The following is an 11,971-nucleotide window of genomic DNA, read 5'->3' on the forward strand; positions in this document are numbered from 1 at the left end:
CGGTCCCGTTGAGGAGGTTGCTCTTGTCCTCTAACTCAGCCATCAGCTGGATTTCTGTTCAGGGCTGCAGGAATCAAGAATATACTTACATATCGGCGTACCGAGGGGGAGAAGGGGCAGAGAGGTCAGCTGCCCCCTCCTCCTGGAAATTTTAGCTCCCCACTTGTCCCAAAAGCTGGGTACTTCTATTATTTACATACTATACAGGGTGTTAGGTAAATGGGTATATGAGCCGACACTAGCCCATGTTAACATAGTCATATAAATGGTATGGTGAAGTCAGAAAATTGATATCTTAATTTTAATTATTTTAATTTTCATACAAATCGGATTTTATAAACAATATTTTGTATGAAAATTAAAAAAAATTAAAATGATAATATCAAATTTCTGACTTCACCATAGCTACCATTTATATGCCCATGTTAACATGGGCTAGTGTCGGCTCATATACCCATTTACCTAACACCCTGTAGACATCTATTCTGCACAGAAAACGGCAGGGTTTAAAACTGAGACCAGAAAACGTCAAACTCCAATGAGCTGTCATAGGCGTACTTTTCCAAAATTTCCAAGAGTGTAAAATAAAACAGCACTACAGAATTAATCTTTATTTCCACTCTCAGCTGCTCTCTTTAAATATTTCTGTTCCCAACGCTGCTGGTTGGCCTTAAACGTGTCCACGTCCAGTTTCTGCGCTATGATCCGGCCGTAGTCGGTCCCGTTGAGGAGGCTGCTCTTGTCTGATATCTCGGCCATCAGTTTTATTTTCTGTTCAGGGCTGCAGGATTCGAAGATGCGTTCGAAAGCGCGGGAGCCGTGCTGGGACAACGCCAGCGTTTGGTAGTAGCCCTGGAAAGAGCATGGAATTGTATAGTTGACACCAATAACAAGTAGCGATGGGCGATTATTACTTAATTAATCGAATTAATCCAATGGTCTCTATAATCGAATGTATTCGATAAGCAATCGCAGTCATTCGATTAATCGACGCGCGCCGTATTACTAACGAATAACATGATTCGTTCACTGCGGTCCTGAGAGCGCGCGCCGCACTACCTACTATCTACTATAACGAATGAATCGTCGCGTAAAGATAGGTAAATAGATTTATCATTCGATTGTCGATTATTATTCGATTTTTTTTTCGAATTACTAAATTGACAATCGAAAGTTCGATTGGTCGATTGTCGATTCATTCGACTATTTTTTTTCGAACAATCGCCCATCGCTAGTAACAAGTAATTCCAAGACTTTCTTTGGACTTCTTGGCGGAAATCTGAAGCGTCAAGTTACCGTCATGTTTTATTTCCTCAAATTCGTGTGTGGGCGACTATTAATGTGTAATAATGGTGGATTATTAACCATTGAGTGTTCGTGAACGTGCATGGGTGTGGGCAAGTGAAGCAAAACAGTGCATCGTGATTCTTCTGGTTCTGTCAAATTGTCCATAGGAGGTCTCAGTAAAGCACCACAACTTTACTGAGACTCAAGGGGTGGGAAGGGGTATCATCAATCATCTTTCATTATATCATTACTTGATCTCATTTTTAACTCGTATCACTTATATACTTGAAAATGGCACAAATCAAGTCGACCTCGACGTGTATTGCCAACATCATCAAAAAAGAAGAAGAAGACTTTCTTTTTTTCAACCGACTTCAAAAAAGGAGGAGGTTCTCAATTCGACCCGTATGTTTTTTTTCTATGTTTGTTACGCGATAACTCCGCCAATAAAATTATGAACCGATTTGAACAAATCTTTTTTCGTATAGGTAATAGATATGAAACGGATATCCGGTAACTATCCGGTAGGCCGGATATCCGGCCTAAATTTACTATCCGGCCGGATACCGGATAGTAACTCACTATCCGGCCGGATACCGGATATTAAAAAACTACGACAATTTCCTATTAATAAAATGAAATACATTAATCTTTGAGGTAAACATCAATAAAATGGCATATAATAATGACGTCTTTTATTTAAAGTCCAAAAAGTTACAAAAAGCCATATTAAGGCCTTTAAAAAAACTAATTTCTTTTTCTGGGCTATTCAAGTGAATGACGAATACATAAACAGTAAACTGTTAAGTCAAAATATTGCCAAATAAAAATAGGCGATCTTTTTTTCACTGATGATCTGATGCAATTCAGTCAGATTAAGCAGCAAGTAAACTAATTTAATTTTCGCTATTCAATCACACACTCACGATGGCAACCGAAATCGCCCGAATTGATCTGCCCCCTAGACAAGTGGCAAAATCTGACATTCTATTCGGACTGATTCGATTTTCGAAAAGTGTGACTAGTCTAGTCTACTAATAGACCCACTGATCGCGTTCGAAGCACCTGTGCGGCGCTAAACTCGTCACGACATGCAACGAGACAATGGGCCAACTATCCGGCCGCCGGATATCCGGCTATCCGGCCTAGCAGCTGGCCGGATATCCGGTATCCGGTATCCGGCCAAACAACTATCCGTTTCATCTCTAATAGGTAATACCTCAAGGGTGGTCCCATTTAAATTTAATAATAGAAAAAACAACTCCCAAGGGTGGAAAATTGGGGATGAACTTTTTTATACGCAATATCTCCGCCGATTATAAATCAATTTGAACGATTATTTTTTTGTTGAATAGGTATTATCAAAAGGGTGGTTTCATGCGAATTTAAAGAAAATATTTCACCCCCAAGGGAAGAACTTTAGAGGTGTACCCTTTTCTCTGAGAAATCTTCGCCGATTATGAACCGATTTGAACGATTCTTTTTTTGTTGCGTAAATAATCACAAGGGGTGGGACCAATGGGACCACCATGTGAATTTGAAGTCGGTTTTTTTTTAAAGTTAATTATTAAGAGGGCCACGACTTCTGCAGTGGAGACTGATGATGATGATAAACTTAGAGAGTAGAGTAGTCGAACATTTATTCGTTCGTTCATTCGTTTCACTCAAATGATGTCTACTGCTGGACAAAGGCCTCCCCAAGGATTTCTACAACGAACGGTGCTGCGCTGCCCGAATCCATTCATATTTAACCCATATTTGCTATGGGCCTGATAAGAAGACAAGGCCCAAGGGCCATGGGGCGTGATATCCTTGGAGTTTCCTGCATGATCGAATCAGAAATAAGGATATCCGCAGAAAGATAAATAGCCTATCTATTTTATTTATTTTATTTAGTTTACCAGAAATTCATCCTACTACAGTATACATACAGCCATAGTGGTAATAACTAAATGCACAATTAATTTAAGGTAAACACCGCATGCAATATATTAGTAACATCAATTATAATTATTATTGATTGAAACTAGACCGGTAGACAAATAAATTGAAAAGAAAAAGAAGTTACAGAAATGGTTAGATACGGGCACAGAAATCTATATTAGTAAATTCAGCAATATCTAAACAATATTAATAATATAGTTTGTAAATAATATCCCATCAAAAACAATACTTGTCAAAAAAACCAAGTCTCGCAACTCAGTTGTTCTACGGTAAAAAGTTGTGAGATCCATGTAATACCAAGTCCAGGCCAGGAAATCTTTAACGTTTTACATAAATTATTGACTTGGCCATCGCACTAAATAATTTAATTTACACGTGTTTTCATGCGATGGCCAAGTCAATATATTTATGTAAAACGTTAAAGATTTCCTGGCCTGGACTTGGTATTACATGGATCTCACAACTTTTTACCGTAGAACAACTGAGTTGCGAGACTTGGTTTTTTTGACAAGTATTGTTTTTGATGGGATCTCATTTCTTTTTGTATTTTGTAGACAGCAGTTATGTATCTAGAAAACTGGACCGAAATTGAAAAATTTTACTCGACTTGGCGGTTGCACTACCGTGCCCCCAAATATCATTTCTTTTTGTATTTTGTAGACAGCAGTTATGTATCTAGAAAACTGGACCGAAATTGAAAAATTTTACTCGACTTGGCGGTTGCACTACCGTGCCCCCAAATATTTTAGTTTTTCCTTGATTCATACACCAAACACTACTTATATTCCAAATTTGAAGCTTCTAGGTCTGCTAGAAGTGCCTTAGAGTTTTGATGATCGGTGAGTCAGTGAGTCAGTGAGTCAGTCAGTAACCATAAATATACCGTGTCTTTACAATGCCTGCATAGCTAATGAAAATTCAGCCTTCTAGTTTTATCCACAACGAAGTTACAGGCGGTCGAAAATGGCCTGAATTGCTTCGAGAAAGGGATGGTACGGCCGTGCCGCTTTTTTGCTCGACTTGGTGGGGGCACTGCCGTGCCCCCAGATAAATACAAACCTTGAGTCTCCACACTAATTTGTCCCTTGCCTTGCCCCCGACGCAGGCGCTGTGGCAGAAGGCGTCGGCCACGTGCGAGCCTTTCGCGTCACGCAGCACCACCAGTAACTCTTCAGCAGACAGCTCTAGAAGACTGTTCACTGCTTTGGCTGGGCCAGACCAGCGTAAGATGGTAACCTACCTCCAGTGTCCACCCTTATGTCTCCTTAACAGTTTGTCCCTCAGTCTCTAGACGAGCGTGTCCCTATCTCTAGTCTCCACATGAGCTTGTCCCTCAGGCTCTAGCGAGCTTGTCCTTACCTTCAGTCTCCACACGAGCTTGTCCCTTCAGTGTCCACAGCCACACGAGCGTGTCCCTTTAGTCTCCACACGAGCGTGTCCCTTTAGTCTCCACACGAGCTTGTCCCTACCATGTCTCCACACGAGCTTACCCCTAGTCTCCACACCAGCTTGTCCCTCTAGTCTCCACAGCAGCTTGTCCCTCTAGTCTCCACACCAGCTTGTCCCTCAGTCTCTAGACGAGCTTGTTCCTACCTTCAGTCTTCACACGAGCGTGTCCCTTGAGCCTCCACACCAGCTTGTCCCTAGTCTCCACACCAGCTTGTCCCTTGAGTCTCCACACAAGCGTATCCCTACCTTGAGCCTCCACACGAGCTTGTCCCGTGCCTTGCCTCCGACGCAGGCGCTGCGGCAGAAGGCGTCGGCCACGTGCGAGCCCTTCGCGTCACGCAGCACCACCAGTAACTCTTCAGCAGACAGCTCTAGCAGGCTGTTTACGGCTTTGGCTGGCCTCTGGGGAACGACGTAAAATGGGTTGTTTTAGAGTAAGATAAGGAAAACGCAGCGTGAGACGTCCACCTACAAGGTGGACCAACGACATCGTAAAAGTAGCAGGAAGGCGCTGGACGCAGGCCGCTACCAACCGGGCAGCATGGAAAGCATTGGAGGAGGACTATGTTCAGCAGTGGACGTCCTATGGCTGATATGATGATGATGAGAGTAAGGTACCGTAGATAGATTGATGTACTTTAATTTACTCAAACACCTCAAAGAAATACCAAATCGTAACGGCACAATGCAGGTTGGCGCCACTGGTGATGACTTTTGTCACCGTAACAGTATGTCTCTCCAAAGGCAAAAATATGTACTAAGTTCTCTTTTTTTTTTCACTTTATAAAAGTGTAAAAGAGAAGAGAGACTGTCACGTGTCACTGTGACAAAGTCACCACCAGTATCAGTGCGCGCAGAGCCTTACTCGACAAATAGCGCCAACCTGGCGATGCAATAGTCCTCTTACCGATTCAACACTCACCAGTTGGCGCCACTGTCTTTGCCATTAGCAAATGACAATGACCTTATTCTACAGTGGCGCCAACTGGTGAGCGCTAAAACGATAACGATGGCGCGGAGGCGTGTGCCATAGTAAGCTTGTATCAGCGCCATCTGTTGAGTGATTCCTGCCACCAGTTTGTAGTGATGAGTTGATAAGTGTCTCTAGGTGCCTGGCTCTCTAGGGCTGCCTCTAGGTGCATCCCTGCTGCACTCTAGGGCTGCCTCTAGATGTTTCACTGCTGCTCTCTAGGGCTGCCTCTAGGTGCATCCCTGCTGCACTCTAGGGCTGCCTCTAGATGTTTCACTGCTGCTCTCTAGGGCTGCCTCTAGGTGCATCCCTGCTGCACTCTAGGGCTGCCTCTAGATGTTTCACTACTGCTCTCTAGGGCTGCCTCTAGGTGCATCCCTGCTGCACTCTAGGGCTGCCTCTAGATGTTTCACTGCTGCACTCTAGGGCTGCCTCTAGATGTTTCACTGCTGCACTCTAGGGCTGCCTCTAGATGTTTCACTGCTGCACTCTAGGGCTGCCTCTAGGGGTCTTGCTGCTGCACTCTAGGGCTGTCTCTAGGCGCATCGCTGTTGCACTTTAGGGCTGCCTCTAAGTGTCTGTCTGCTGCACTCTAGGGCTGCCTCTAGATACTACAGGGAGTGTGTTACATTTATTCACAGCAATGTCCTTATCCTTCATTTCAAGTATCCACTGACCTGGAACTCCAGGATGCTCTGCAGCATGACGGAGCCGTGCACGTGTATGAAGTAGTCGTCGTGCAGCTGCGACGTGTCCAGGCGGCTGAGCGGCAGCAGACGTAAGCATGCCACTGAGAAGTACTTCTGGAGATCGCCCACTAAAGAAAGCTAAGGTGAATCGCTTCCTTTCTTGGGTTTAAGGTGGAAATATTTACAACCGCGATGCAGTTTTGGCGAGGAGGCGTGTGCCGTTGTAAGCTTGTATCAGCGCCATCTATTGAGTGATTCCTGCCACCAGTTTGTAGTGACGAGTCGATAGGTGTCTCTAGGTGCCTGGCTCTCTAGGGCTGCCTCTAGGTGCCTCGCTGCTGCACTCTAGGGCTGCCTCTAAGTGCATCGCTGCCGCACTTTAGGGCTGTCTCTAGGTGTTGCTACTGCACTCTAGGGCTGCCTCTAGGGGTCTTGCTACTGTACTCTAGGGCTGCCTCTAGGTGCCTCGCTGCTGTACTCTAGGGCTGCCTCTAGATGTTTCACTGCTGCACTCTAGGGTTGTCTCTAGGTGCCTCGCTGCTGCACTCTAGGGCTGTCTCTAGGTGCCTGGCTGCTGTTCTCTAGGGCTGCCTCTAGGTGCATCCCTGTTGCACTCTAGGGCTGCCTCTAGATGTTTCACTGCTGCACTCTAGGGCTGCCTCTAGATGCCTCGCTGCTGCACTCTAGAGCTGCCTCTGGATGTTTCATTGCTGAACTCTAGGGCTGCCTCTAGATGCCTCGCTGCTGCACTCTAGAGCTGCCTCTGGATGTTTCATTGCTGAACTCTAGGGCTGCCTCTAGGTGCCTCGCTGCTGCAGTCTAGGGCTGTCTCTAGGTGCCTGGCTCTCTAGGGCTGCCTCTAGGTGCATCGCTGCTGCACTCTAGGGCTGTCTCTAGGTGTTGCTACTGCACTCTAGGGCTGCCTCTAGATGCATCGCTGCTGCACTCTAGGGCTGCCTCTAGATGTTTCACTGCTGCACTCTAGGGCTGCCTCTAGATGTTTCACTGCTGCACTCTAGGGCTGTCTCTAGGTGCCTCGCTGCTGCACTCTAGGGCTGCCTCTAGATGTTTCACTGCTGCACTCTAGGGCTGCCTCTAGGTATTTTGCTACTGCAGTCTAGGGCTGTCTCTAGGTGTTGCTACTGCACTCTAGGGCTGCCTCTAGATGCATCGCTGCTGCACTCTAGGGCTGCCTCTAGATGTTTCACTGCTGAACTCTAGGGTTGCCTCTAGGTGTCTGGCTGCTGTTCTCTAGGGCTGCCTCTAGGTGTCTGTCTGCTGCACTCTAGGGCTGCCTCAAGATACTACAGGGAGTGTGTTACATTTATTCACAGTAGTGTCGACTCACCTGGAACTCCAGGATGCTCTGCAGCATGACGGAGCCGTGCACGTGTATGAAGTAGTCGTCGTGCAGCTGTGACGTGTCCAGGCGGCTGAGCGGTAGGAGACGTAAGCACGCCACTGAGAAGTACTTCTGGCCGGCTTCGGTACTGCACTCTAGGGCTGCCTCGAGATTCTGGAAATAGTATTGACGTCATCATTATGTTTGAAATGAGGTGCACCTTGCTGCCTTCTTAGACGCAAAGAAGGACGATGGAGGATATGCTTCGAGTTTCCCTATGTGATCAAATTAAAAATGAGGATTCATATGAGAGCCAAAGTACCTGCCACAGGTCAAACTTAAGTGGCTGTGGCAGTGAGCGAGGCACTAAGAACTTGTCCAAGTGACGCCTTTTGTCACTCGCACTGTATGAACCACTAGTAGTATAGTATCTCCAAATCACGCGAGTAAAATCGCGACATCTGGACCAGTTCGTAGAACTATAAAAATTCTCTAAAGACGTAGTGCAGCAGGCCTCCCACTAAGTGGACAGACAATCTGGTGAAGGTCGCGGGAAGAACCTGGATGCAGGTACAGGACCGGTCGTTGTGAAAATCCTTAGGGGGGGCCTTTGTCCAGCAGTGGACGTCATTTGGCTGAAACCAACCATAAACTTACCGGGACGTCTCGCGCGCAATCTTGGCGAGCAAGCTCGTCGAACATCGGCTCGAACTGTTTGTGTACTTTTAGCGATAAAACCGCCTAAATTGTGCCGTATCTTTTGTATAATTTCTTTCTTTGTGGTGGAGCTGGTGGACAATTACTAGTGTATTTTATGTAAACTTACCGCGACGAACAGCGCCTGTCTCGCTCGCAGCCGCACGCAGGCCTTGGCGATCGCAACGAGCACGCCGGTGTTGCCGATCACTAAAGCGCCGAACTTGGCGCTCAGCTCGTCGAACATCGGCTCGAACTGATAAAACAGATGTTGATATTGATCGTCTTTGTTACGATAATATAATCATTGAGCAGTAGGCTACTGTTATATGGTGGGTGCTTTCGGACGGGTGCTCTAACTGGACTACTTCGAGAAAACATAACGTTTACACTTGAAAATTTCGACGGATTCATCCAGTGCATTGGTTCCCAAAGTGGGAGGCGCGCCCCCCAGGGGAGGCGCAAAGACCTTTAAAGGGGGGCGCTGTCCATCTGTGTATTTAAGTATAAAAAACTTGCGACCGCTGAGAGAATGCATTCCAGACTGCTCGATACGATCAATAAAATAATCTTAACTAAAGGAGAGGGGCCGCGGAATTTTTTGTATGGTCGAAAAGGGGCGCGTCTCAAATAAGTTTGAGAATCAATGAATTAGAGCATCCGTCCTAATAGCACCTGCATGAATAGCAATCAGCCGAACAGCACCCACAACACAGCAGCCTAGTGCTGGCTGCTAATGTATTTGTTGTAATATAAAGCCTGGTCCGTGAGCACGTAGAATTTTGTCCAATGACCCCAAGCTACCCACCCTTATCGCTCGCGCGTAATTATATTGCTGTCGCGACTGTGCGACGCGCGCCCGCAGTGAGTGTGCGAGCGGTGTCTAAGCAATGTACATACCTCTTCCTTACACTGGCAGTTGTCAATGAGCCGTTGTACTGTGAAGTTGAGCATGGGCACAGTGGCCAGCTGGCCGAGCCGGTTGATGAAGCACTTGGCGTAGATCTGGGTATACATCTTCTTCTTGGCCACGAATAACGCAGCCTCCAAGAGCCTAGAACAATCCCAACTAATATTATAAATGCGAAAGTAACTCTGTCTGTCTGTCTGTTACGCTTTCCCGCTTAAACCTCGCAACCGATTTTGATGAAATTTGGCATAGAGATAGTTTGAGTCCCGGGAAAGAACATAGGATAGTTTTTATCCCGGTTTTTGAAACAGGGACGCGCGCGATAAAGTTTTTCTGTGACAGACAAAATTCCACGCGGGCGAAGCCGCGGGCGGAAAGCTAGTGAAGAATAAAATAAAGAGATTAGTTCAAAATAGTTGAATGTTGTTGTTCAATTAATTAGTTTATGCCACTTAACTAATCTAAAAGATACCATGCCTAAACCAAATTAGGGTGAACGCTATAGTAATTAGCCAATACATAGTTATTGGCCAACTTGCCTTAAATAAAAAGAAACAAGCCTAATGGAAGTCATTAAGAGAGGAAAAGAGACAAATATTTTTTCAGTCCAATGTAGTAAATATTTTTGTCTCTTACTTATACAATACAATATGCCAATAACTATGTATAGGCTAATTACTATAGCAATCACCCTAGTTTTTCCACACTAGCAATTTGTTCTGGAACCAAGTGGAAAATATTATGACAAATAATATGCTGCTATTTAACAGCTTGCAGTTTATGGTGACTATGTTATAACTATTCACAAAGAGATAAAGAAACGGTCAAAAATATTTGTCTAAAAAAATAAAAATGTAGACCTACCTAACAGCTGATTGATCTCCAAAAACAGGAGGCAATTCGCCACTCTCCATATTGCTGCTCTCCTTAACATTATCTTTACTGTCCACTTCAATTTTCTCATCATTCTTCTTCTCATCGTTGGCATTTGATACCCAATCATCAGGCGCAAAGCTCTCATCCAAGAGCTTCTTCAACAAATTTTTAGTTATTGAATTATCCACATTTCTGATTGCATATAGTAACACTTGCAGTAATGCTGACGTTAGATTCTGGTACGGTAAATCCTTAAACTGGGGCCAAGCAGACAATCGGTTAGCAAACTCTTTCACTAATTCTTTGAACTCGTCAGGTACAATTTTGTATTCCATTTTCGTCAAATGTGGAGGAATGCCTTTGTTATCTGGCAATGTCACTTTGAACATATTCGTTTTGGGTTTTTCACCAGGCAGTAGTGTAATTCCACTGAGGCATTTTAAAGCGCTACGCAAAATGTGATTAGCATATGAATCCCATACGAAGTCTTCTAAATTATTGAGAGCATATTTACAGATTTTAATCGTGAATTCATAGCATTTCTGTACATGTTCCTCACTGTATTCGGATTCCGGTTCCGTTTCTGTCTTCTTTTTCTTTTTGGGCACTTCTTCTTCGTCTTCTATGACTTGCAACTTTTCTATAGCTCTTTCACAGGATACTCTTAGTAACGTTTCAACGACATGACTAGAAAAGTTGTCCGAACAGAGTCTACGTAGTTCAGGTGAGAGGACTTCGATGAAACGCTCCAGATCTGCAGCGGATGCGAACGGCAGCAGCAGCTCGATCACTCGGCAACCGAGCTGATTCCCAACTATATTTAGCTCTTCATCTTTAGTTCGTTCCAAAACGTTGTTCACAAGTGATTCTGAAAATTAGAGAAAATACTATCATTATTATTTTTTATCTAGTGAAAACATACAATATGGTCAACTTAGCCTTCATTCAGACAACATTTAGTGGCCAATTTCATAGGGTACAAAAATATACAAGCCAAAGTAACCTTCATTTTGAAACTTTTGAAGACATTAAATAAATAAGTTTAATCACCAAAAATGACCTCCCAACAGCCTTTAATGACAAACTTACCTCTTTCTTCTTTGTTTTCAACTCCTTGCTTCATAGCATCGAGGATTCCCACGAAGTATTGGTACAATTCATCGGGCATGCGAGTGCCGCGGCCCATTTGCCCCTTTTTCGCATATTTCTTCGCGTTTGCCAAGAAGTTTTTACGCTTAGTCCGGTTCCGCTTTTTGGGGAAACCATTTGCAGGGGTTTCTTCACTCATTTTGTAATATTTTCCTGGTTTTGAAACACAAACAAATAAAAACAGGTGGACTTGAGAGGTTATGTTGTCATAACATGAGCTGTCAGTGTCAGTGAGAGCACTGCTGTCAAGCTAATTTTCTTTTTTTAGCAACAGCATGCATAGTTATACAACCAAGCTAGCACGTGTAGTATGGCAAATGATAACCTTTCACCGCCGCAGTCTTCTATAGAAGACAATATCAGATCACATTTCTTTAATATTAATACTTAGACAAATTAATGCTTTCTTTATTTTGTGCGTATTTTTACGATTCACTAATAGGGGACTTTGTTTATTTTCAAAACAGAAAGTGAGTTGGCGACTAATAGGTTAATAGCGCAATTTTCAAAGAATATTCAAGCAGTATTGGCTTTACATGGATATTAATATCCATAGTAGGTATATTAATACAAAAATATTTTTTTTTGTTAGATAAGCTAAGCTAATTAATCTTGATTTTGTATCTTTTTCGTTTACATTACCTACCTACACGTTTGCC

The 11,971-nt window shown here is 44.1% G+C and overlaps 1 protein-coding gene across 1 annotated transcript; it reads right to left on the minus strand.

The window, feature by feature from the left end:
• Positions 1–596: 596 nt before the first annotated feature.
• On the minus strand, positions 597–11,537 carry LOC135083097 (nucleolar protein 9). The gene is made up of 9 exons (XM_063977863.1): positions 11,253–11,537; positions 10,152–11,031; positions 9,278–9,431; positions 8,508–8,633; positions 8,339–8,392; positions 7,688–7,855; positions 6,328–6,477; positions 4,927–5,082; positions 597–852 (listed from the first exon to the last, which is right to left on the minus strand). The coding sequence occupies exons 1-9, from the start codon at positions 11,449–11,451 to the stop codon at positions 604–606; spliced, it is 2,136 nt and encodes a 711-aa protein (XP_063833933.1). The 5' UTR covers positions 11,452–11,537; the 3' UTR covers positions 597–603.
• Positions 11,538–11,971: the final 434 nt, after the last annotated feature.

Source organism: Ostrinia nubilalis, chromosome 22, assembly GCF_963855985.1.
Source record: "Ostrinia nubilalis chromosome 22, ilOstNubi1.1, whole genome shotgun sequence".
NCBI classification, from domain to species: Eukaryota; Metazoa; Arthropoda; class Insecta; order Lepidoptera; family Crambidae; genus Ostrinia; species Ostrinia nubilalis.